At 56.9% G+C, this 23,379-nt stretch overlaps 1 protein-coding gene across 5 annotated transcripts in view; it reads right to left on the bottom strand.

Annotated features, from left to right (window-relative positions):
• Positions 1–2,813: 2,813 nt before the first annotated feature.
• The window catches only part of LRP1 (LDL receptor related protein 1), a 131,319-nt gene continuing 110,753 nt past the window's right edge, over positions 2,814–23,379 (bottom strand). For 4 of the 5 annotated variants that reach the window (XM_071455986.1, XM_071455985.1, XM_071455983.1 and 1 more), the window contains exons 69-89: positions 21,640–21,746; positions 21,406–21,538; positions 20,360–20,479; positions 19,079–19,201; positions 17,140–17,283; positions 16,924–17,058; positions 15,432–15,551; positions 14,709–14,980; positions 13,635–13,813; positions 13,192–13,298; positions 12,873–12,989; positions 12,605–12,781; positions 11,712–11,852; positions 10,829–11,002; positions 9,692–9,853; positions 8,248–8,422; positions 6,502–6,606; positions 6,245–6,309; positions 5,288–5,375; positions 5,050–5,194; positions 2,814–3,881 (exon numbers count right to left, since the gene is read on the bottom strand). In XM_071455986.1, coding sequence (XP_071312087.1) covers positions 3,741–3,881; positions 5,050–5,194; positions 5,288–5,375; positions 6,245–6,309; positions 6,502–6,606; positions 8,248–8,422; positions 9,692–9,853; positions 10,829–11,002; positions 11,712–11,852; positions 12,605–12,781; positions 12,873–12,989; positions 13,192–13,298; positions 13,635–13,813; positions 14,709–14,980; positions 15,432–15,551; positions 16,924–17,058; positions 17,140–17,283; positions 19,079–19,201; positions 20,360–20,479; positions 21,406–21,538; positions 21,640–21,746 — 2,930 coding nt within the window. In that variant the 3' untranslated portion in view covers positions 2,814–3,740. Of the gene's footprint in view, positions 3,882–5,049; positions 5,195–5,287; positions 5,376–6,244; positions 6,310–6,501; positions 6,607–8,247; positions 8,423–9,691; positions 9,854–10,828; positions 11,003–11,711; positions 11,853–12,604; positions 12,782–12,872; positions 12,990–13,191; positions 13,299–13,634; positions 13,814–14,708; positions 14,981–15,431; positions 15,552–16,923; positions 17,059–17,139; positions 17,284–19,078; positions 19,202–20,359; positions 20,480–21,405; positions 21,539–21,639; positions 21,747–23,379 lie in introns of those variants that run through there. The other variant, XM_071455987.1, reaches the window with a different exon arrangement.

Genomic DNA, 23,379 nt, shown 5'->3' on the forward strand with positions numbered 1-23,379 from the left:
CCCAGCGCTGCTCCCCCCCCGTGGCTTGGGGTGATCAAAGCTCCGGGGACCCCCCCCAAATCACCAGGAAAACTCCCCCGGGGGGGGTCCCCGATGGTCTCACACACCCCGGGGTCTGCGAGGGCTCTTCCAGAGCCCCCTCCCCACTTTAAGCAGCCCACGGGAGGGGCAGAAGCAGGCGAGGGGGATGAATGGGGGAAGAGGGTGAAAAATAGAAAATATTGAAGGGAAAAGATAAAAAGGATTTGGTGAAGGGTGTGGGGGGGGGGTGGGGGGAGAGGGGAAAAGGGAGGAAAAACCTCGGGAGGAGATTTAAGGACCGATAAGTGAACAAAGAGCCGGGATTGAAATAGATCTGAGGCCGCCGGCACCCGGCGCGGGGCTGGGGGGGCTCAAAGGCAGCGGCTGCGGGGGGCCGGGGGTGATGGTGATGATGGTGATGATGATGATGAAGATGAGGATGAGGATGATGGGGAGGGGGCTCAGGGAGACCCCCGGGGGGGGGCACCAGGAGCTGCCATGGCCCTGGGGGTCCCTCGCAGCCGCCTGGCTCGGGTTGAGGATGAGGATGGGAGCGGTGCCCTGAGCCCCCCACCCCCGCAGGACGAGCCCCCCACGGGTGACCACGAGGCGCAGATGGGAGCCCACGGGTGCCTGGGGTAAGGGGGGGTCCCCAGTGAGCCCCCCCCCCCTCACCTGGTGCTGTTCTGGTCGCCCCTGTGGTTGTGGGAGGGTGGGAGAGTGAGAGGGGCACCCCCAGGCACGGGGGGGGCACAGGGGAGGGGAAATGGGGAGATGGGGGGGACATGGGGGACACTGGGGGGACATGGGGGGACACTGGGGGGGGACATGGGGGATGCTCAGGGGACATGGGGGACACTGGGGGAACTCAGGGGATATGGGGGACACAGAGGGGACATGGGGATACTGGGGGGACATGGGGAACAGGGGGGACAGAGGGGGAACATGGGGGACACAATGGGGGGGACATGGGGGATACTCAGGGGACATGGGGGACATTGAGGGTACTCAGGGGACATGGGGACACAGAGGGGACATGGGAGATGCTCAGGGGACATGGGGGACACTGGGGGACATGGGGGATATTGGGGGGACATGGGGGATACTCAGGGGACACGAGGGACAATGGGGGGACATGGGTGATGCTCAGGGGACATGGGGGACACTCGGGGGATATGGGGGATACTCGGGGGACATGTTGGGACAATGGGGGACATTGGGGACGCTGGCGGGACATGGGGGGGGGCACTCAGGGGACATGAGGGACACAGTGGGCGGACACGGGGAATACTCAGGGTGGGCTTACGGGGGGAATCCATGGGGGCGTACAGGTGGGACACGGCGGGGGGACATGGAAGGGAACACATGGGGGGGGACACAGAGGGGGTCACACGGAGGGGATCACACGGGAGGGGGACACGGGAGGGGGACACATGGGGGGACACTGGGGGGGTCACACTGGGGGTGTCACACTGGGGGGGGACACGGGGACGCGCGCGCTGCCCCCCCCTGCCCCGTTCTCGATGGCGGTGTCGCCACCTGGTGGCGGCTCCCGGGGACTGCGCGCGCCGCCGGCGCCCGGTTCCCCGCTCCCCATTCCCCGCTCCCGGTACCCCAATCCCCGCTCCCCATTCCTGGTACCCCATTCCCCGCTCCCGGTACCCCGTTCCCCATTCCCCGTTCCCCCGCTCCCCATTCCCCCTTTCCCCATTCCCCTTTCTCATTCCCCGTTCCCATTCCCAGTTCCCCATTCCCCCTTTCCCATTCCCATTCCCCTTCCCCCTTTTCCCTTTCCCCATTCCCAGTTCCCCATTCCCATTCCCAGTTCCCCAGTCCCCTTTCCTCATTCCCTGTTCCCCATTCCCCTTTCCCCATTCCCCGTTCCCCATTCCTCATTCCCAGTTCCCCATTCCCATTCCCAGTTCCCCTTTCCCCATTCCCATTCCCCGTTCCCCATTCCCATTCCCCTTTCCCCTTTCCCCATTCCCAGTTCCCCTCTCCCCATTCCCCATTTCCCATTCCTCATTCCCCGTTCCCCATTCCCATTCCCAGTTCCCCATTCCCAGTTCCCGTTCCCCATTCTCCTTTCCCCATTCCCCTTTCCCCCTTTTCCCTTTCCCCATTCCCCTTTTCCACCTTCCCCTTTCCCCATTCCCAGTTCCCCATTCCCCCATTCCCCTTTCCCCATTCTCCCTTTCCCGATTCCCATTCCCCCTTTCCCCATTCCCATTCCCCCCTTTTCCCTTTCCCCATTCCCAGTTCCCCATTCCCATTCCCCCCTTTCCCACTTTCCCCATTCCCATTCCCCTTTCCACCTTCCCCTTTCCCCATTCCCAGTTCCCCATTCCCCCATTCCCATTCCCCCTTTCCCCTTTCCCCATTCCCATTCCCCCCTTTTCCCTTTCCCCATTCCCAGTTCCCCATTCCCATTCCCCCCTTTCCCACTTTCCCCTTCCCCATTCCCATTCCCCTTTCCCCCTTTCCCATTCCCATTCCCCTTTCCCCCATTCCCAGTTCCCCATTCCCAAAAATGCCCTCCCCACCCTCCCACCCCCCTCTCCAACCATCAGCCCGCGCTTCACTTTTTAAAAATTTTATTTATAACAATATCTGTTTTGTTTAGTTGTAAAGTAATCCAGCAAAAATTATTAAAACATTTCCCCCCAATAAAAGGATGGGGTGTCCCCCCCCCCCCGCCCCCCCACATGCGTTTATTTATTTATTTCTACTATAAAAGCTAGGTCATTTCCAGGTTTGTTTGTTTTTTTTGTTTTTTGGGGGTTTTTTTTGTATTTTTTAGGGTTTTTTATTTTATTTTTCCTGTTAAAAAATGTGCATGTTGGAGAGCAGGAGAGAGGGAGGAGCTGAGGGGCTGGAGACCCCCCTCACCCCACACCTCAGTGGGGCTGGGGGCTTCATCCTGACCCCTGTAACAGTCGGGGAGGGAATGGGGGAAAGGGAGGCAGAGAGAGGGAGGGGAAAATTGGGAAATTGGAGAGGGAGGGGAGAAGGAAAAAAGGGGAGGGAGGGGAAAATAGGAAAATTGGGGAAGGAGGAGGGAAGGAAAAGAGGGGAGGGAAAATTGGGGAGGGGGAAAGGAAAAAAGGGGAGGGAGGGGAAAATTGGAAAATTGGGGAGGGAGGGGGGAAGGAAAAAGGGGAAAATTGGAGAGGGAGGGGAGAAAATTCGAAAATTGGGGAGGGGCAAGGAAAAGAGTGGAGGGGGAAAATGGGGCAAAAAGAGGGGAGGGAGGGGAATGGGGGGAAAATGGGAGGGAGGGGAATGGGGGCTGGGGGGGAGCTGCAGGACAAGGGGGAAGCCAAGGAGCAGCAAATTGGGGTGGGGGAAGCAAATGGGGGTCCCTGGGGAGGGGAGCTCTGCACTTAGGGGGGGTTTGGGAGCGTGTGGGACCCTCCTGTGCCTCCCCCCCAAGCTGTGACCCCCGTGTGTGTCCCCCCCCTCCACCCCAAACCCCAGCCCCGATGTGTTTGATGGTGAGAGGAGGGAAAAACAAGGAGGAGAAAAGGAGGGGAAGGGGGGAGGCGCCCGAATGTAAAGAAATTTCAAAGAAACCAAACCAAAAATAAAAAAAGCCGGGTCTGGGCCTGAAACCAGGGGTGGGGGAGAAGGGGGGGAAAAATATACAGGTAATAATACTGCTCACATAGAAAAGTAATAATCCTTCATTTGTACATTTATACAGCGGCTTGCCCCCCTCTCTATGCCAGGGGGTCTGCAAGGTCGTCGTCCCCCCCCCGTGCCAGCAGCTCCCGTTTCTCGTCCGTGCTGGCCAGGGAGTTGCGGCTGTTGTGGGCCCCCATGTAGAGCGTGGCGTACACGGGGTTGGTGAAGTTGGTGGGCTGCAAAAAAAGGGGCGGGGAGAAAAGGTGGGAGGGGGTAAAGACATCCCCAAATCCCCCCCTCAACCCCCCCTGGCCAGAAATGCCATCCCTGGGGGTGGGGGGTGCTCCCCACGCTGGGGTCACTCGGGGAGAGCCCCCCATAGATGGGACCTTGTGTTGAAATGGGGCAGCTCTGCCTGCAGCCCCAAAACCTCTGTGGCTCCTCAGAGCCCCCAGCCCCGAAATCTGAGAGCCCTCAGAGACCCCAAAGCCTTTGAGAGCCCTCAGAGACCCCAACCTCAAAACCTTTGAGAGCCCTCAGAGACCCCAAAGCCTTTTAGAGCCCTCAGAGCCCACAGCCCCAAAATCTGAGACCCCTCAGAGACCCCAAAGCCTTTGAGAGCCCTCAGAGACCCCAAAGCCTTTGAGAGCCCTCAGAGCCCCCAGCCCAAAATCTGAGACCCCTCAGAGACCCCAAAGCCTTTGAGAGCCCTCAGAGACCCCCAACCTCAAAACCTTTGAGAGCCCTCAGAGACCCCAAAGCCTTTGAGAGCCCTCAGAGACCCCAACCCAAAATCTGAGAGCCCTCAGAGACCCCAAAGCCTTTGAGAGCCCTCAGAGACCCCAACCCAAAATCTGAGACCCCTCAGAGACCCCAAAGCCTTTGAGACCCCTCAGAGACCCCAAAGCCTTTGAGAGCCCTCAGAGACCCCAAAGCCTTTGAGAGCCCTCAGAGCCCCCAGCCCCAAAATCTGAGACCCCTCAGAGACCCCAAAGCCTTTGTGACCCCTCAGAACCTCCCAGCTCCAAAACCTTTGAGAGCCCTCAGAGCTCCCCAGCTCCAAAACCTTTGAGACCCCTCAGAGATCTCAAAGCCTTTGAGACCCCTCAGAGCCCCCCAACCCCAAAACCTTTGAGACCCCTCAGAGCTCCCCAGCCCCAAAATCTGAGATCCCTCAGAGCTTCCCAATCCAAAACCTTTGTGACCCCTCAGAGACCCCAAAACCTTTGAGACCCCTCAGACTCAATTGAGAATCCCTCTCTCTCCCAACTGAGACCCCCTCAGAGACCCATCAGCCCCAAAACCCCTCAGAACCCCCCCTGAGAGCCACAGCAACGCGCCCCCCACCCCAGCACGTGTCCCCCACTTCGGGCAGGACCCTGCAGAGCCCCCAGCCCCTCTCACCTTGTCGGGGTCCAGGGCAAAGTCAGCATCCAGCAGCTCCCCCACGTCGTCGTCGGGCTCCCCCTCGTACATTTTGTACGTGGGGTTCCCAATCTCCACGTTCATGGCACCATTGGTCATCCTCTGGTGCTGGAAGCCCTTGGCACTGAGGTTTGAGGGGGGCACAGGGTCAGTGACACCCCCAGGGTGTCCCCAAACCCTCGAGGAGCCCCCCCCCCTGTCCATGGGCATCACTCACCCTTTAATTCTCCATTTGTACCACACGAAAGCCACCACGGTGAGGAGGATGAGGAGCAGCAGGATGGGGATGACGATGGAGGCTGTTCCTGAGGGAGGAAGGCACTCAGAGCCCTGGGGACACGTGGGGCAGCCTGGGCTGGGCCTGTCCCCCCCTTTTCACCAGAGAACAGGGGGCAGGAGGTACTCAGGGGCAATAAACCCATGGGAGTGGTGTGGGGTGGAAATGGGGGCACACAGGGCCCCTAAATTAACCTGACCCCCAAAAATAACCCTGGGAGTGGTGTGGGGTGGAAATGGGGGCACACACCGACCCCAAATTAACCTGTCCCCCAAAAAAGTGCCCCAAAAAATCACCTGGGTGTGGTGTGGGATGGAAGGGGGGTCACACATTGTCCCCCACTTAACCTGCCCCCCAAAACCCCCCTGGGTGTGGTGTGGGATGGAAGGGGGGGGGGGATCACACACTGACCCCAAATTAACCCAAAAAATGCCCTGGGTATGGCATGGAAGGGGGGGTCACACAGTGCCCCCCAAATTAACCTGCCCCCCAAACCCCCCCTGGGTGTGGTGTGGGATGGAATGGGGAGTCATCCAGTGTCCCCCAAATTAATCTGCCCCCCAAAACCCCCCTGGGTTTGGTGTGGGATGGAAGGGGGAGGGGTCACACACTGACCCCAAATTAACCCAAAAACCCCCCTGGGTATGGCATGGAATGGGGGGGGTCACACATTGCCCCCCAGTTAATTTTCCCCCCAAACCCTCCCTGGGTGTGGTGTGGCACGGAAGGGGAGTCACACATTGCCCCCCAGTTAATTTGCCCCCCAAACCCTCCCTGGGTGTGGTGTGGCACGAACGGGGGGTGCCACCCGGTGCCCCCCAGTTAATTTTCCCCCCAAACCCCCCCTGGGTGTGGTGTGGCACGAACGGGGGGTGCCACCCGGTGCCCCCCACTCACGGCTGCTCTGCTGCTCGCCCACCACCAGCTCCTCGCAGCGCGGGCCCGTCCTGCCCGCGGGGCACCTGGGGGAGAGCAGCAGGGAGAGCACCGGGATTAGCGGGGCAGGGCCATGCGGGGAGGGAGGGAGGGACAGCAGCGCACGGAGCTGGGGTCGGGCCGGGGCGGGGACACAGATTTGGGGCGTGTCAGTGGCGTCTGGAGGGACAAAGAGCCCCTCTGAGCCCCCCCATCCCGTGTGCCCCCTCCTCTCTTACTGGCATTCTGGCAGCTGGGTCTTGTCGCTGATGGAGCAGGTGCCACCGTGCAGGCAGAAATTGTCACAGGTCAGGCAGCTCGGGGCTATCTTCCCATCGGGGCAGCTGGGGGGGCACAGGGGATCAGCACCATGGGTATCACCAGGCTGCCCTGTGCCATCCCTGGGTGTTCTGTGCCATCCCTGGGTGCTCTGTGCCATCCCTGGGTGTTCTGTGCCCTCCCTGAGGTGCTCTGTGCCATCCCTGGGTGTTCTGTGCCATCCCTGGGTGTTCTGTGCCATCCCTGGGGTGCCCTGTGCCATCCTTGGGGTGTTCTGTGCCATCCCTGGGGTGTTCTGTGCTACTCCTGGGGTGTTCTGTGCCATCCCTGGGTGTTCTGTGCCATCCCTGGCTGCCCTGTGCCATCCCTGGGTGTTCTGTGCCCCTCTCCTGGCTGCCCTGTGCCCCCTCTGGGTGTTCTGTGCCCCCTCTGGGTGTTCTGTGCTACCCCTGGGGTGTTCTGTGCCATTCCTGGGGTGCTCTGTGCCATTCCTGGGTGTTCTGTGCCATCCCTGGGGTGCCCTGTGCCCCCTCTGGGTGTTCTGTGCCATCCCTGGGGTGTTCTGTGCTACCCATGGGTGTTCTGTGCCTCCCCTTTGGGTGCTCTGTGCCCTCCCTGGGGTGCTCTGTGCCATCCCTGGGTGTTCTGTGCCCCTCTCCTGGGGTGTTCTGTGCCCTCCCTCTGGGTGTTCTGTGCCATCCTTGGGGTGTTCTGTGCCCTCCCTCTGGGTGTTCTGTGCCATCCCTGGGGTGTTCTGTGCCATCCTTGGGGTGTTCTGTGCCATCCCTGGGGTGTTCTGTGCCATCCTTGGGGTGTTCTGTGCCATCCCTGGGGTGTTCTGTGCCATCCTTGGGGTGTTCTATGTCATCCCTGGGGTGTTCTGTGCCTCCTTTGGAGGTTCTGTGCCCCCACCTCTGGGTGTTCTGTGCTTCCTTTGGGTGTTCTGTGCCATCCCTGGGTGCTCTGTGCCTCCACTTTGGGTGTTCTGTGCTACCCATGGGTGTTCTGTGCCCTCCCTGGGTGTTCTGTGCCATCCCTGGGTGTTCTGTGCCCCCTCTGGGTGTTCTGTGCCATCCCTGGGTGTTCTGTGCCATCCCTGGGGTGTTCTGTGCCATCCCTGGGTGCTCTGTGCCATCCCTGGGGTGTTCTGTGCCATCCCTGGGGTGTTCTGTGCCATCCCTGGCTGCCCTGTGCCTCCTTTGGGTGTTCTGTGCCATCCCTGGGTGTTCTGTGCCCCTCCTGGGTTTTCTGCACTACCCCTGGAGTGTTCTGTGCCATCCCTGGGTGTTCTGTGCCTCCTTTGGGTGTTCTGCGCTACCCCTGGTGTGTTCTGTGCCATCCCTGGGGTGTTCTCTTCCCCCTCATCCCCTCAGGACTCAGCTCTGGGCTCATCCCACCCCTGGGACACCAGGATGGGCTCTGGGGACGCACTGAGACGCATCCACCTCCTCCTCATCCTCCCAGATTTATCCACCCTGAATTACCCACCCAGACTCTATCCCGGCCATAGAGGAACAGATTTTTCTGATTTTCCCTGTGCCCACCACCCCTTTTCCCCCCTCCACCTCCTCCTCATCCTCCCAGATTTACCCACCCTGTATTACCCACCCAGACTCTATCCCAGCCATAGAGGAACAGATTTTTCTGATTTTCCCTGTGCCCACCACCCCTTTTCCCCCCTCCATCTGCACATTCCCAACACCTACATGCAGGAAACCTCTCCACTCTGCTTGTTGATGTTGCACTTGCCCTCCTGGCACCGGGAGCACTTGTTCTCCTGGCACTGGGCACCCTCAAACTGAGGGGGGCAGCGGCACTGCTTGGCACCACTGGCTGCCATCTGGCACACGCCGTCGTTCTCACAGTAATCAAAGCACTGCCCTGGGAGGGGGCACAAGGGGGTCAGGGTGGGCAGCTGGTGGTGCCAGGGCTCCATGGAGGAGCAGCCAGCCCCACAGAGCATCCCAGCAAAGAGGGGCACGTGCAAATCCAGTCCCATGGGTGCTGCTCCTAAATGGAGGGGGAGATGGGAGCCCAAGCCCTGATGGTGTCACCAGAGGGGACACAGAGGGTGGGAAAAACACAGAAGAGGGTTGGGAACCCAACACTCTGGCATTGTCCCCAGAGGTCTGTCCCCAGACATCCCCAGGTGAGGGACACCCACCCTTCTGTCCCCAGACATCCCCAGGTGAGGGACACCCACCCTTCTGTCCCCAGGCATCCCCAAATGAGGGACACCCATCCTTTTAATGTCCCCATTACTGTCCCCAGACATCCCCAAATGAGTGACACCCATCATTCCAACACCCCTTCCAACACTGCTGTCCCCAGATGTCCTCAGGTGAGGAACACCCATCCTTTTAATGCCCAAATTGTCCCCAGACATCCCCAAATGAGGAACACCCATCCTTTTAATGCCCAAATTGTCCCCAGACATCCCCAAATGAGGAACACCCATCCTTTTAATGCCCAAATTGTCCCCAAACACCCACAAATGAGTGCCACCCATCCTTTTAACGCCCAAATTGTCCCCAGACACCCCCAAATGAGTACCACCCACCCTCCCAGTGCCCCCGTGCTGTCCCCCAATGTCCCCAAATGAGTGACACCCATCCTCCTGACTCCCCCACCGCTGTCCCCAGACAGGTGAGTGACACCCATCCTCCCAATGCTGTCCTCAGACATCCCCAAGTGAGTGACACCCATCCTTTTAATGCCCCCATTGTCATCCCCAAATGAGGAACACCCATCCTTTTAACGCCCAAATTGTCCCCAGACACCCCCAAATGAGTGACACCCATGCTTTTAATGCCCCCATTGTCATCCCCAGACACCCCCAAATGAGGGACACCCATCCTCCTGACTCCCCCACTGCTGTCCCCACACGGATGAGTGCCACCCATCCTTTTAACGCCCAAATTGTCCCCAGACACCCCCAAATGAGGGACACCCATCCTTTTAACGCCCAAATTGTCCCCAAACACCCCCAAATGAGTGCCACCCACCCTCCCAGTGCCCTCGTGCTGTCTCCCGATGTCCCGAAATGAGTGCCACCCATCCTTTTAACGCCCAAATTGTCCCCAGACACCCCCAAATGAATGCCACCCACCCTCCCAGTGCCCCCAGCCGTGTCCCAGCAGTGCCACTCACGGTACTGGCAGCGGTCCCCGATGAAGGAGGGCAGGCAGCGGCAGCTGGGCTGGTTGCCCTGGTTGACGCTGCAGCTGCCGTTGTGCTGGCAGTAACCTGAGCACACCTGCTGGTTACACCTGGGCCCCGTGAAACCCGTGGGGCAGCGGCAGGTCGGCATTCCTGGGGAGAAAAAACCCCTTAGAGCCACTGAAGGAGGGTCAGGACAGACGGACACGAGAGGTCTCTGAAGCCAGAGCGCGGAATTTGGGGTTTATTGCGAAGGGCCAAGCGCAGGGAGCTGGAGCAGCCCCAAAGAGGGAGAGAGTGGTAAAGAGGATGAGAGAGAGAGTGAGGTTCCCGTTACAATACAATAAATCTTCTTCTGGTCATGGAACTTGGGGTTTATTGCAAAGGGCCAAATGCAGGGAGCTGCCTGGAGCTGCCAGCCACAGCTGGAGCAGGACTGAGAGAAATAAAGAGGGTGGTAAAGAGGATGAGAGAGCGAGGTTCCCATTACAATACAATAAATCTTCTTCTGGTCATGGAACTTGGGGTTTATTGCAAAGGGCCAAGCACAGGGAGCTGCCTGGAGCTGCCAGCCACAGCTGGAGCAGGACTGAGAGAAGAGAGGGGTAGAGAGGATAAGAGAGTGAGGTTCCCATTATAAATCTTCTTCTGGTCGTGGAACTTGGGGTTTATTGCAAAGGGCCAAGTGCAGGGACCTGCTGGGAAGTGCCAGGCACAGCTGGAACAGGACTGAGAGAGGGAGAGAGGTAAAGAGGATAAGAGAGTGAGGTTCCCATTATAAATCTTCTCCTGGTTGTGGAACTTGGGGTTTATTGCAAAGGGCCAAGTGCAGGGAGCTGCCTGGAGCTGCCAGGCACAGCTGGAGCAGGACTGAGAGAGGGGGAGAGAGGTAGAGAGGATGAGAGAGTGAGGTTCCCATTATAAATCTTCTTCTGGTTGTGGAACTTGGGGTTTATTGCAAAGGGCCAAGTGCAGGGAGCTGCCTGGAGCTGCCAGCCACAGCTGGAGCAGGACTGAGAGAGGGGGAGAGAGGTAGAGAGGATGAGAGAGTGAGGTTCCCTTTATAAAACTTCTCCTGGTTATGGAATTTGGGGTTTATAGAGAGGTTCCCTGACCCCCCTGGCTCACCTGAGGGGGAGGCAGCGCAGGTGCCCCCGTTCTGGCAGAAGCCTGAGCACTGGTTGATCTGGCACCTGTCCCCGCTGTAGTGGGGCTGGCAGCGGCACTTTGCCTGCTTGCGGGCGTTCAGGAAGCAGCTGCCACCGTTCAGGCACTCCAGGTCACACGTGTCAGTGGTGGGCACTGCCAGGGAGGGGTGAAAAAAAGGGAAAAATATAAAAAATGTGTATTTTATGCTTGGTTTTTGGCGAATATTCAAGTGAATGTTGTATGTGCTGTGTTAGAAAGTGATGGTGTGTTAATTCTCTCAGGTAGTGTGGTGGAGGTAAATAAATATAAATATAAATATAAATATAAATATAAATATAAATATAAATATAAATATGGTATAGATATATAGATATAAATATTGATATAAATATATATAAATATAAATATAAATATGGGATATAAGATATAAGATATAGATATATAGATATAGATATAAATATAGATATAAACATACCTAAATATAAATATAGGATATAAGATATAGATATATAAATATAGATACAGATAGAAATATAGATATAAATATAATATAGATATATAGATATAAATATAGATATAAATATACCTAAATATAAATATAGGATATAAGATATAGATATATAAATATAGATACAGATAGAAATATAGATATAAATACACCTAAATATAAATATAAATATAGGATATAAGGTATAAGATACAGATATATAAACATACCTAAATATAAATATAAATAAGATATAAATATAAATATAAATACAAAGGCACAGAGGCACGGAGGGGATGGAAGTGAGCAGGGCTGCGCTGGCAGGACCCAACCTCCCTCCTCATCCTCATCCTCTGCTCCTCTGGTGTCACCTACCTACAGGGGACACGGTGGGCGAGGGGACAACCACACAGGTGCCATTGTCCAGGCGTTTCCCGTTGGGGCAGGTGCACACGGGGCCACTGGGGCTGAGCAGGCAGAGCCACTCGCACTTCTTACGGTCACAAGGGTTGGTCACTGCAGGAGGAGAGGGCACAGATGGTGAGGACAGAGAGGTGGTGACAGTGTGGTGACCCACAGGCCTTCTTGCTCCTCTAGGACATTCCCCTCCACAGCTCTGTGCTGTGCTCTCCACCTGGCCAGCTGGACTCACCAAACCCACCTCAGCAACCCCTGCTCTGCCCACCCAGACACCCCCACTCTGGGTAAGGACTTGGGGGTCTGAGTCCTCTCAGACTCAATGCAGGAGGAGAGGGCACAGATGGTGAGGACAGCCAGGTGGTGACCCACAGCTCTTCTTGCTCCTCTAGGACATTCCCCTCCACAGCTCTGTGCTGTGCTCTCCATGCCCTGAGGTTGCTACCTGACAAATTGGACTCCCCAAACCACCTCAGCAACCCCTTGCTCTGCCCACCCAGACACCCCCACTTTGGGCAGGAACTTGGGGGTCTGAGTCCCCTCAGACTCAATGCAGGAAGAGAGGGCACAGATGGTGAGGACAGAGAGGTAGTGACCCACAGCCCTTCTTGTTCCACAGCACCTCCACAGCTCTGTGCTGTCCCATCCATGCTCTGAGGTCACCACCTGGCCAGCTGGACTCACCAAACCACCTCAGCAACCCCTTGCTCTGCCCACCCAGACACCCCAATTTTGGGCAGGAACTTGGGGGTCTGAGTCCCCTCTTCCCAAGCTCTATCAACACCTCCCTCACCCTCTGGCACCTCCCCACCACCCCAGGAGCAGGGTGGGGGTCCCAGGCCCTCACCCACCCTCTGGCTGCTTGTACTGGTGGTAGAGCACGACGTCGGTGGCGTGGTTGAGGCCGGATGTCAGGTTGGTGACAGGCTTCTGCCCGAACTTGTGGATTTTGAAGATGCGGTTGTTGATGTAGGTGACGCCGTAGATGTAGTCCTCAAAGATGTCGATGCTGAACGGGTGGCTCAGCCCTGAGAAAGCCAGGAGAAGACATGTGGAGGCAGGGATTTGGGGATTTGGGGTGGGTTCTGAGGCCAGGGACCCCCATGGGACACCCCTTACCCTTCTTGTTGTCGATGGCCACCACGGGGTCGGTGCCGTTGAGGCGGATGCTGCCGATGACGGAGAGCTTGGCATCGGCCCAGTACAGCCTCTCGTTGTGGTAGTCCACAGCCAGACCTGAGGGGACACAGCCCTCAGTGAGCCCCCAGTCCTCCCCAAGCCCCTCCTGAGCAGCTGAGCCACAGAGCAGCACTGCCACCACCCCTACACCCTTCTGCCATGGGGCTCCAAGCCCTCAGAACAACCCTCCCCAACACAAATGGTTGGACGTGTCCCCATCGTGGCTTTTGTCCCCCCTCCTGTCACCTGTCTCTCTCACCTGTTGGCCACTGGATGTTGTCCTGCACCAGGGTCTCCCGCAGCGTCCCATCCATGGCAGCTGTCTCAATCTTGGGGTGATTGCCCCAGTCTGACCAGTACATCGTTCTGTAAGGACACAGGCAGGTCATTCAGGACACAGCCCGATGACCAGGGAGGAGAAACCCTCCCACACCATCCCCACGGCATCCTGGAGTCACCAACTCAAGAAGACACAGAGAGTGATCCTGGGACACATGGGTGGTGAGGTGAGTGCTGTGAGGGCTGGAAGAGGGATGGGAAGTCCCAGGGGAACAGGACAGCCCAATAACCGAGGAGGAAAAACCCTCCCACACCATCCCCACGGCATCCTGGAGTCACCAGGCAACTCAAGAAGACACAGAGAGTGACCCTGTGACACATGGGTGGCGAGGGGAGTGCTGTGAGGGCTGGGAAGTCCCTCACCCCCTTAGTGGATCCACCACGATGGCGTGGGGCTCGTCGATCATCCCCGAAATCAGCGTCTTGCGGTTCTCGCCCTTCATCTGCGCCACCTCGATGACGTCTCGCCCCGAGTCCGTCCAGTAGATGTTCCCGGCCACCCAATCGACGGCGATTCCCCTCGGCATCTTCAGCCCTGAGATCTGTGTGGGGCAGGGTTGCAGTGTGATGCATTAGCCTGTCTCAGTCATCCTGGTTCTTTCCCCAGGTGTGCCAAACACCTCTCCCTTCCCCTCCCTTGCCCCTGCTGGGTGCTGTCTGTCAGTCTTGGCATTCCAGAAAGGGCCTCGTGTGATTGGTGAAGTTCAAAAGATGCCTCTCAGCCCTGGGGGGACATTGGGCCATCCAGGTGTCATTTGTCCTCTGAGACTTCCCCCCCTTACCTGGTTGGTGGCTCCCTACCCCTTCCCTGCCCCTCTCCCTGGGGTTAAAAGACACAGCAAGCACACGGTTTCTTTGTTCTGTTGGAGCTGTTGCTGGATCCAGAGGCCTGTGGGCCAGAATAAAGCTCTGGATCCAAACCCTCCAGCAGAACTTGACTCCTTTCCTTCACCATTGCCTTAAAGCTTCTCCACCAGAGGTAAACCTGAGCTCCTGCAAGCCTGGACTTGTCCCAAGCACCCAGCTGCAATATCCAGCCAGCCAAAAGTGTCTGTGAGGTGAAACCACCACAGCTGCTGCCTTTGGTCAAGCAGCAAGGGCTGGACAAGCCCAGGCACGTCCCATTTGGCTCTATTGATATTTAATTCCAATATATTGGCACCCAACATGAGGCAGCTCCATCCTGGGGCTGGATCAGTCAGGGAAGAGACCCCTGAGGTGGCACCCTCACTTTTGCTGCAATATCCAGCCAGCCAAAGGTGTCTCTGAGGTGAAACCACCACAGCTGCTGCCTCTGGTCAAGCAGCAAGGGCTGGGCAAGCCCAGGCACGTCCCATCCAGCTATATTGGGATTTAATTCCAATAGGGCAGAGTGGGGACAGTGAGAGGAGAGGAAACCACCACCCATCCCTCCACGCCCTGGCAGAGCTCGCTCACGTTCAGGTAGGTGACGCCGCCGTCGATCTGGCGCCGGTTGCGGTTGGAGGCGGTGGAAGCGGAGGAGGAGGCGGGCAGCTCCCGGTAGGAGATCCTGCCCGTGTGCCAGTTGGTCCAGTAGATCTTGTTGCCCTTGACGTAGATGTCCATGGCGTCGATGCGCACGTTCTCGTCGCCCTGGAAGGCCGGCTCGTAGGCCGAGTTGGGGTTGAAGGGGTACATGCTCCTGATCTTGTTGTCATCTGCGATGTAGAGGATCTGGTGCTCGGAGCCTGAAGAGGAAGAGGAGGAGAAGGAGGAGAGGTTGGCATGGGCTGGATTGGGAACAGGGGATCAGAAAGGAGTGGGGATCTCCTGATCTTGTAGAGGATCTGGTGCTCAGAGCTGAAGAGGAAGAGGAGGAGGATGAGGATGAGGAGGACAAGGAGGACGAGGAGGACGAGGATGGGCAGAGCTGCATTCCATTTGGGTCTGTGGGGTCTCTGTGGTCTCTGTGGCGTCTTTGCGACTCATTGGGATCTCTGCGGTCTCTGTGGAGTCTGTGGGACTCAATGGGATCTGTGGGGTCTCTGTGGGGTCTTTGGGACTCAATGGGATCTGTGGGGTCTCTCTGGGATCTGTGGAACTCAATGGGTGTGAGCGGAGAGCAAAGGATTCCCACAGGAGCTCTGGGGGGGCCCTGGGCACACACAGAACCCACGTGGGTCCCTGTTCCCTCCTGACCTTCTGCCTTGCACATGTTGTCCGTCTTCATGAAGTTCTTGGCGCAGCTGCAGACGTGGGAGCCCTTGGTGTTGTTGCAGAGCTGGGAGCAGGTCCCAAAGCGCAGGCACTCGTTGATGTCTGGGCAGGGGGAGGTGGGATCAGAGGGAGAACCAAAGGCTGCCCCCACAGACCCCAACTCTGCCCCAAGGACACCATCCCTGCCACCCCAGCCCCATCCCAGTTGTGAAATCACATCTCACTGGTGAAAATCAGACCTCACAGCCCAATCCTGAGGCCTCTCCAGCAGCAGCAGGAAGCACCTTGGCAAAAATTCTTGTCTGGAACCTTCTGGAATCCTCTACGGCAGGTGCAGTGGGAGGTGGACTGGGACTGGACACAGTGGGCCTCATCCCCACACATGGCGGTGTTGGACACAGTGGGCCTTGTCCCCACACATGGTGGTGTTGGATACAGTGGGCCTCATCCCCAACATGGCAGTGTTGGACACACTGGGCCTCATCCCCAACATGGCGGTGTTGGACACAGTGGGCCTCATCCCCACACATGGTGGTGTTGGACACACTGGGCCTCATCCCCAACATGGCAGTGTTGGACACACTGGGCCTCATCCCCAACATGGCGGTGTTGGACACACTGGGCCTCATCCCCACACATGGTGGTGTTGGACACAGTGGGCCTTGTCCCCACACATGGCGGTGTTGGACACAGTGGGCCTCCTCCCCACACATGGTGGTGTTGGATACAGTGGGCCTCATCCCCAACATAGTGGTGTTGGACACAGTGAGCCTTGTCCCCACACATGGTGGTGTTGGATACAGTGGGCCTCATCCCCAACATGGCAGTGTTGGACACACTGCGCCTCATCCCCAACATGGCAGCGTTGGACACACTGGGCCTCATCCCCAACATGGCGGTGCTGGACACACTGGGCCTCATCCCCACACATGGTGGTGTTGGACACAGTGGGCCTTGTCCCCACACATGGCAGTGTTGGACACACTGGGCCTCATCCCCAACATGGCGGTGTTGGACACAGTGGGCCTTGTCCCCACACATGGTGGTGTTGGACACAGTGGGCCTCGTCCCCACACATGGTGGTGTTGGACACAGTGGGCCTCATCCCCACACATGGTGGTGTTGGACACAGTGGGCCTTGTCCCCACACATGGTGGTGTTGGACACAGTGGGCCTCGTCCCCACACATGGTGGTGTTGGACACAGTGGGCCTCATCCCCACACATGGTGGTGTTGGACATAGTGGGCGTTGTCCCCACACATGGTGGTGTTGGACACACTGGGCCTCATCCCCAACATGGTGGTGTTGGACACAGTGGGCCTTGTCCCCACACATGGTGGTGTTGGATACAGTGGGCCTCATCCCCAACATGGCGGTGTTGGCCACCCCAGCCCCATCCCAGCTGTGAAATCACATCTCACTGGTAAAAACCAAACCCCACAGCCCGATCCTGAGGCCTCTCCAGCAGCGTACCTTGGCAAAAATTCTTGTCTGGAACCTTCTGGAATCCTCCACGGCAGGTGCAGTAGGAGGTAGACCGGGACTGGACGCAGCGGGCCTCATCCCCACACATGGTGGTGTTGGTCTTGCAGTCGTATGACTTGTGCTCTGTGGTGGGACACGTGTGTCACACGCGTGTCACAGCGAGTTCCCCCCAGTCCCCACCAGGCCCCCAGCTCCCCCACCCACCTTGGGAGCAGGATTCCTCATCAGAACCATCTCCACAGTCATCGAAGAAGTTGCAGCTGAGGTTGGCACTGATGCACTTCTTGTTCGCACACAGGAACTCATTCTTGTCCCGGCTGCAGCTCTTGGGCTTGGCCGTGGGTGACTCTGAGGGTGAGGGACAGCAGCTGTGACCCCCATCCCCATGGGACCCTCTGGGAGCAGGCAGGGACTTGGGACCCTGCATCCACACCCTGATTTTGGGAGGAAAGACCAAAAGCCAACCCCAACACCAAAAGCCAACCCCAACACCTGATTTTGGGAGGAAAGACTGGGAAAAGCCAACCCCAACCTGATTTTGGGAGGAAAGACTGGGAAAAGCCAACCCCAACACCTGATTTTGGGAGGAAAGACCAAAAGCCAACCCCAACACCAAAAGCCAACTCCAACACCTGATTTTGGGAGGAACGACTGGGCAAAGCCAACCCCAACACCTGATTTTGGGAGGAAAGACCAAAAGCCAATCCCAACACCTGATTTTGGGAGGAAAGACTGGGAAAAGCCAACCCCAACATCTGGGCTGAACTTTGGGCTCTGGGAGGACCATCCCAAGGGCCACAGTGACCTCCAGGCACCTTGGCCAGGCAGGCTCAGGGCTGTGAGGCTCAGAAAACGACAATGCCTGCCATACTCCTGCTTCTCTCCCAGGCTGCCAGTTCCATGCCTTCTCTCTGAATATGCATCACAGTTTCCATGTCCTGATGTGCTGTGAAAGCCATGACACCTCCTGTGGCCAGGAGAGCTGTGAGAATCTGTCCGAATTTTCCCTCATCTGCCTCACGATCGTCATTTGGGGACCACTGAAGAGAAGACCCTCCCTGTCTAGCCCTGTAGGAGAAAGTTACACACGCCAAAGGCCCCGAGACCTGAGAGCACAGTGCTGAGTTCTTGTTTTCACAGGTGTTGTTTGCTGTATGCTACACTGAGCCCAATGAGAAGAAGAAGGGGGCACCGTGCCCTGTTTGCAACAACAGCCTTGGAAGCTGTCCCACCTCTCAGCTTGGCTGGACTTCTCTTGAGTTTCGGGTGGTCTCCCACAGAAGACCCTCACCTGTTTTACAACCACCGTGACAGACAGACTGAGATGTGAGGAGCCTCTCCATCAAGGACTGAGACATGAAACCCCCATGTGAAAAGGCCCCTCTGCTCCTTCCAAGGACTGAGACACGGAACCCCCATGTGAAAAGGCCCCTCTGCTCCTTCCAAGGACTGAGACATGGAACCCCCATGTGAAAAGGCCCCTCTGCTCCTTCCAAGGACTGGGACTGAAACCCCCAGCCCGGGGCAGGTGTGTGGGGGACCAAAGCTGACCAAAGTGAGATGTTTGCCTGCAGGTTGTGACCGCTGGACCAAGAAGACAATGGCTCTCGTTTACTGCTGAGAGCATGGACTACCTGTTACATCTATTCCTTATTGTATCTGTTTCCCCTCAACTCACAATTTTCAATAGAATTATAATAATAAAAACCTCTGAGTTAGCAAGAGATTTTGAGATCTCCCCAATGTAACAGGGGATCCTCAGCTGGACTGGACCAAAAGACTTCGTCTCTACGTTTGGTAGCTATATCTATACCCCCTTTTTCTCTCTTTCTCTTTTTTTTTTCTCTCCCTTAATCCCTCTATCACATTTTGCTGTGATCATTCAATAAAGGTGCATTTGTTTTGATTATCACTGCAAACCCCCTGTGCCGTGTGGGTTCTTTTTACACCCTGAGATCAAATCCACGAACCCCGTTCTTAAGGACGGATTGGAACAAGAGCACACCAAGGAGTCGGGCAGCACAAACAGCAGCAGATGTCACTGGTGTCCTGCCCCCAGTGCTCAAGCAGCACCTTTTGGACACTGAGCAGCATTTCAGAGCTGCAATGGCAGAGCTGAGGGAGAAGAATCAGCCCCACTCACCGCAGTCCTTCTCATCGGTGTTGTCGCCACAGTTGTCGATCCCGTCGCACTGCCGACCGATCCACAGACACACCCGGTCGTTCTTGCAGCGGAACGGTCTGTTGGGGGGACACTGGAATTTCACTGCACCAGCAAACAGAAACAAACGGTGACGGTGAAAGGAGACGCCGGAGCCAGGCTGTCACACATGTCACACGAGCTGCTGCTCGGCCTCTGCCCCCTCTCAGCTCTCCGCTCAGGGCTGTCCCACGCGGCCGAGCGGGCTCCGGAGGCTGAAGCAAAGAGACTGAAGCAAAGACAATCTGGCTGCTGGGAGCCCTCTCCTCACCCAGCCCCTCAATCAGAGTCACCTCCTGTCACAGACATGGTTTATGAAAAATCCTCAGCCCCCTCCCCACCAGCAGCCCCTCAATCAGAGTCACCTCCTGTCACAGACACGGTTTATGAAAAATCCTCAGCCCCCTCCCCACCAGCAGCCCCTCCATCAGAGTCACCTCCTGTCACAGACATCTTTTATGAAAAATCCTTTCCTTAGGATTTTTTCTCCTGAGAAGCTAAGAGGCCTCAGGAACAAAGTGTAAACAATGGTTATCTGCTGCTGTGGAATGCAACAGGTGCATCTGTGATTGGTCTCATGTGGTTGTTTCTAATTAATGGCCAATCACAGCCCAGCTGTCTCGGACTCTCTGGTCAGTCACAAGATTTTATTTATCATTCCATTCCTATTCTATTCCTTCAAGCCTTCTGATGAAATCCTTTCTTCTATTCTTCTAGTATAGTTTTAATATAAAGTTTTAATATAATAGAGTATATATAATATAATATAATATAATATAATATAATAATAGTAAAATTATTAAATATATTATTAAAATTAATGATAAATTAAATTAAAATTAAATTAAAATAAAATTATTTCTAAATTAAATTATAAACATATTAATTATAATTATAAAATTAAAATAATATATTAAATATATTATAAGTATATTATACATTATATTATATTATATTATATAGGTTCTAGATAATATTATAAATAATAATATTATTAAAGTTATTAATAATAATATTAAAAATAATTAATCAAGCCTTCTGAAACACAGAGTCAGATCCTCATCTCTTCCCTCATCCTCGGGCCCCTGTGAACACTGTCACAACCTCCAACCCCTCACCCCCCAGAGGTCCCCCCCAGACTCTCTGGTCCCCCTCTGGTGCTCAGGCTCCAGGAGTGTCCCCCCATCCTGGGCTGTGTGAGGGCTTGGGGGCAGTGTCACTCACAGCACTCCTCGGGATTCTCGTCCGAGTTGTCCCCACAATCGTCCTCCCCGTCACATTTCCAGGCCAGGGGCTTGCACAGGGTGTTGTTGCACTGGAACTCGTCCAGGGGACACGTGCGGACTGTGACAGTGCAAGGGGGACATGTCAGTGCAAGGGGGACATGGCAGAGCAACGGGGACATGGCAGAGCAAGGGGGGACATGGCAGAGCAAGGGGGGACATGGCAGTGCAAGGGGGACATGGCAGAGCAAGAGCAGACATGACAGTGCAAGGGGGGAGATGGCAGAGCAACAGGGGACATGTCAGTGTAATGGGGGACATGGCAGAGCAAGGGGGACATGTCAGTGTAATGGGGACATGGCAGAGCAAGAGGGGACATGTCAGTGCAAGGGGAACATGGCAGTGCAATGGGGGACATGGCAGTGCAAGAAGGGATGTGTCAGTGTAATGGGGGACATGTCAGTGCAAAGGGGGACATGGCAGAGCAAGGGGGGACATGGCAGAGCAACAGGGGACATGGCAGTGCAAGGGGGACATGGCAGAGCAAGGGGGGACATGGCAGTGCAAGGGGGGACATGGAAGAGCAACAGGGGACATGTCAGTGTAAGGAGGGACATGGCAGTGGAACAGGGGACATGTCAGTGCAGTGGGGGACATGGCAGTGCAAGAGGGGATGTGTCAGTGCACGGGGGGACACATCAGTGTAAGGGGGGACATTTCAGTGCAGTAGGGGACACATCAGTGCAAGAGGGGATGTGTCAGTGAAAGAGGGGATGTGTCAGTGTAAGATGGGACGTGTCACTGCAAGAGGGGACGTGCCAGCTCGTGCTGCCCTCCTGCCAAAACCCCACCCTGGGGCTGCAATTCCAATTTCCAGCATGCACAGGGGGTCTCCAGGCCTGGGGGGTTTCCATGTCTGTGCGTGCTCCAGAGTGGGACACACACACACAGAGGGGAGCGCTCCCACCCACAGCAGGGACACAACGACACCAGGACAGGGAGTGGGGGACACCAGCAGCCCCAGGGGACATCCAGCAGTGCCATTACCCCCTGTGCCACAGTTCTCCTCGTCGCTGCCATCCATGCAGTCGGCGTCGGCGTCGCAGCGCCAGCGCATGGGGATGCAGTGCCCGTTCTTGCACTTGAACTGGTCAATCTCGCAGCGAGGGGTGCAGTCTTTCTGCAGGGGACAAGCAAGGGACACGGTGGCCATGGCAGGCCCCTGTCCTGCTGCCACAGCCCCAGGGGAAGTGGGGGGAAGTGTCCCCGTCCTGCTCGTACCTCGTCGGAGCCGTCGGCGCAGTCGTGGTCGCCGTCGCATTTCCACCTGCCCGCGATGCAGCGGCCGTTGGCGCAGGAGAACTCGCTCTCAGAGCAGGGCCTGGGTGCTGAGGACAGAGCACAGAGAGTGCCCTGAGTGTGGGGACAACCTGAGGGCAGGGGGTGTCCCTGGCCAGCAGCTGAGGGGGCACAGGGTGACAGGGACACACGGCTGGTGGCACTGGGGATATGGGGTACAGGCAGAGCTGTGGGAGCTGGCAGAGGGGCACAGCTGGTACCAACTCCCAGCCCACTCCCTGTGGGGGTTTTGGGGGACACTGTGGCCACTGAGGTCACTCACTCTCCACAGGGCAGCACCAGCCCCACTGCTGCCCACCCCAGCTGGCCCCCAGGCAGGAGGAACTGCAGCAGTGCCCATCCCTGTGCCCCCTCACAGGGCATGGGGACAGCTCACAGCTCACTGGCACAGCCAGTGCCACATCCAGGAGGATGGCACCTGGCACAGCCGCCCACCTGGGATGGCTTTTGGGACCCTTCCCCTCCCTATAGCCCCCAGAGGGGTATTGGGGCACAGGGACCCCCCCATTCATGGCACAGGACTGTGGGGAAGAGGAGAACAGGGAGAGGCAGGTGGGGATGGGTTTTGGAGCCAAATCCAAGCCATGCAGAGCCCTGCAGAGCAGCAGGGTCAGACCCTCCCCAGCTGTGCTTCCACGGAGGGAGATGCTGGTGCTGATGCTCAGAAAATCCACCTGGATTGTCCAGTCCCAGCCCCTCACCTAGAAATTATTGTCTTCATTGGGTTTAGAGAGACTGTAACATGGAATTAAAAGATTTTGGCAGGAACCTACCTCTGAGCGCCCCATACCGACAGTGTGAAAATGGAGAAAAACATAAGATGAAGTGAAATGGCACAAACTCAAAAACACGACGGGAAGTCAACAAAAAAGAAAACCAAAAGCTGCACCCTGAAGAGCTGCAAGATGACAGAGGGACCCAGTGGGCACTGAGGGGTGGGAGAGGGTCTGGCAGCAGACCCTGGTGCCATCTCACAGGGAGTCTGGAACCCTCTGGGTGCTGTGGGGTGGGAGAGGGACAGGCAGCAGACCCTGGTGCCATCCCATGGGCAGCTTTGAACCCTCTGGGTGCTGTGGGGTGGGAGAGGATCAAGCAGCAGACCCTGGTGCCACCCCATGGGCAGCCTGGAACCCTCTGTGTGCTGTGGGGTGGGAGAGGGACGGGCAGCAGACCCTGGTGCCATCCCATGGGCAGCTTTGAACCCTCTGGGTGCTGTGGGGTGGGAGAGGATCAAGCAGCAGACCTTGGTGCCACCCCATGGGTACCCTGAACTCCTCTGGGTGCTGTGGGGTGGGACAGGATCAAGAAGCAGACCCTGGTGCCACCCCATGGACAGCCTGGACCCCTTTGGGTGCTGTGGGGTGGGACAGGATCTGGCAGCAGACCCTGGTGCCACCCCATGGGTACCCTGAACCCCTCTGTGTGCTGTGGGGTGGGACAGGATCTGGCAGCAGACCCTGGTGCCATCCCATGGGCAGCTTTGAACCCTCTGCGTTGTCCCCACCGCCATCCCAGGTGGCACTGCCAGGCAGGGGGTGACACAGGGGGCGATGCTTGGTGGCAAAGCAGGACAAGGTGCCCTCAGGTGACTCTGCTGGGCCCTCCATGCTCCTGCAGGGAGTGTGTTGGGGTCACCCCTTCAGTGCCACTTGTCACCTTTGG

This window comes from Agelaius tricolor, unplaced genomic scaffold (assembly GCF_023055355.1).
Source record: "Agelaius tricolor isolate 1412-34295 unplaced genomic scaffold, bAgeTri1.0.p SCAF_55, whole genome shotgun sequence".
NCBI classification, from domain to species: Eukaryota; Metazoa; Chordata; class Aves; order Passeriformes; family Icteridae; genus Agelaius; species Agelaius tricolor.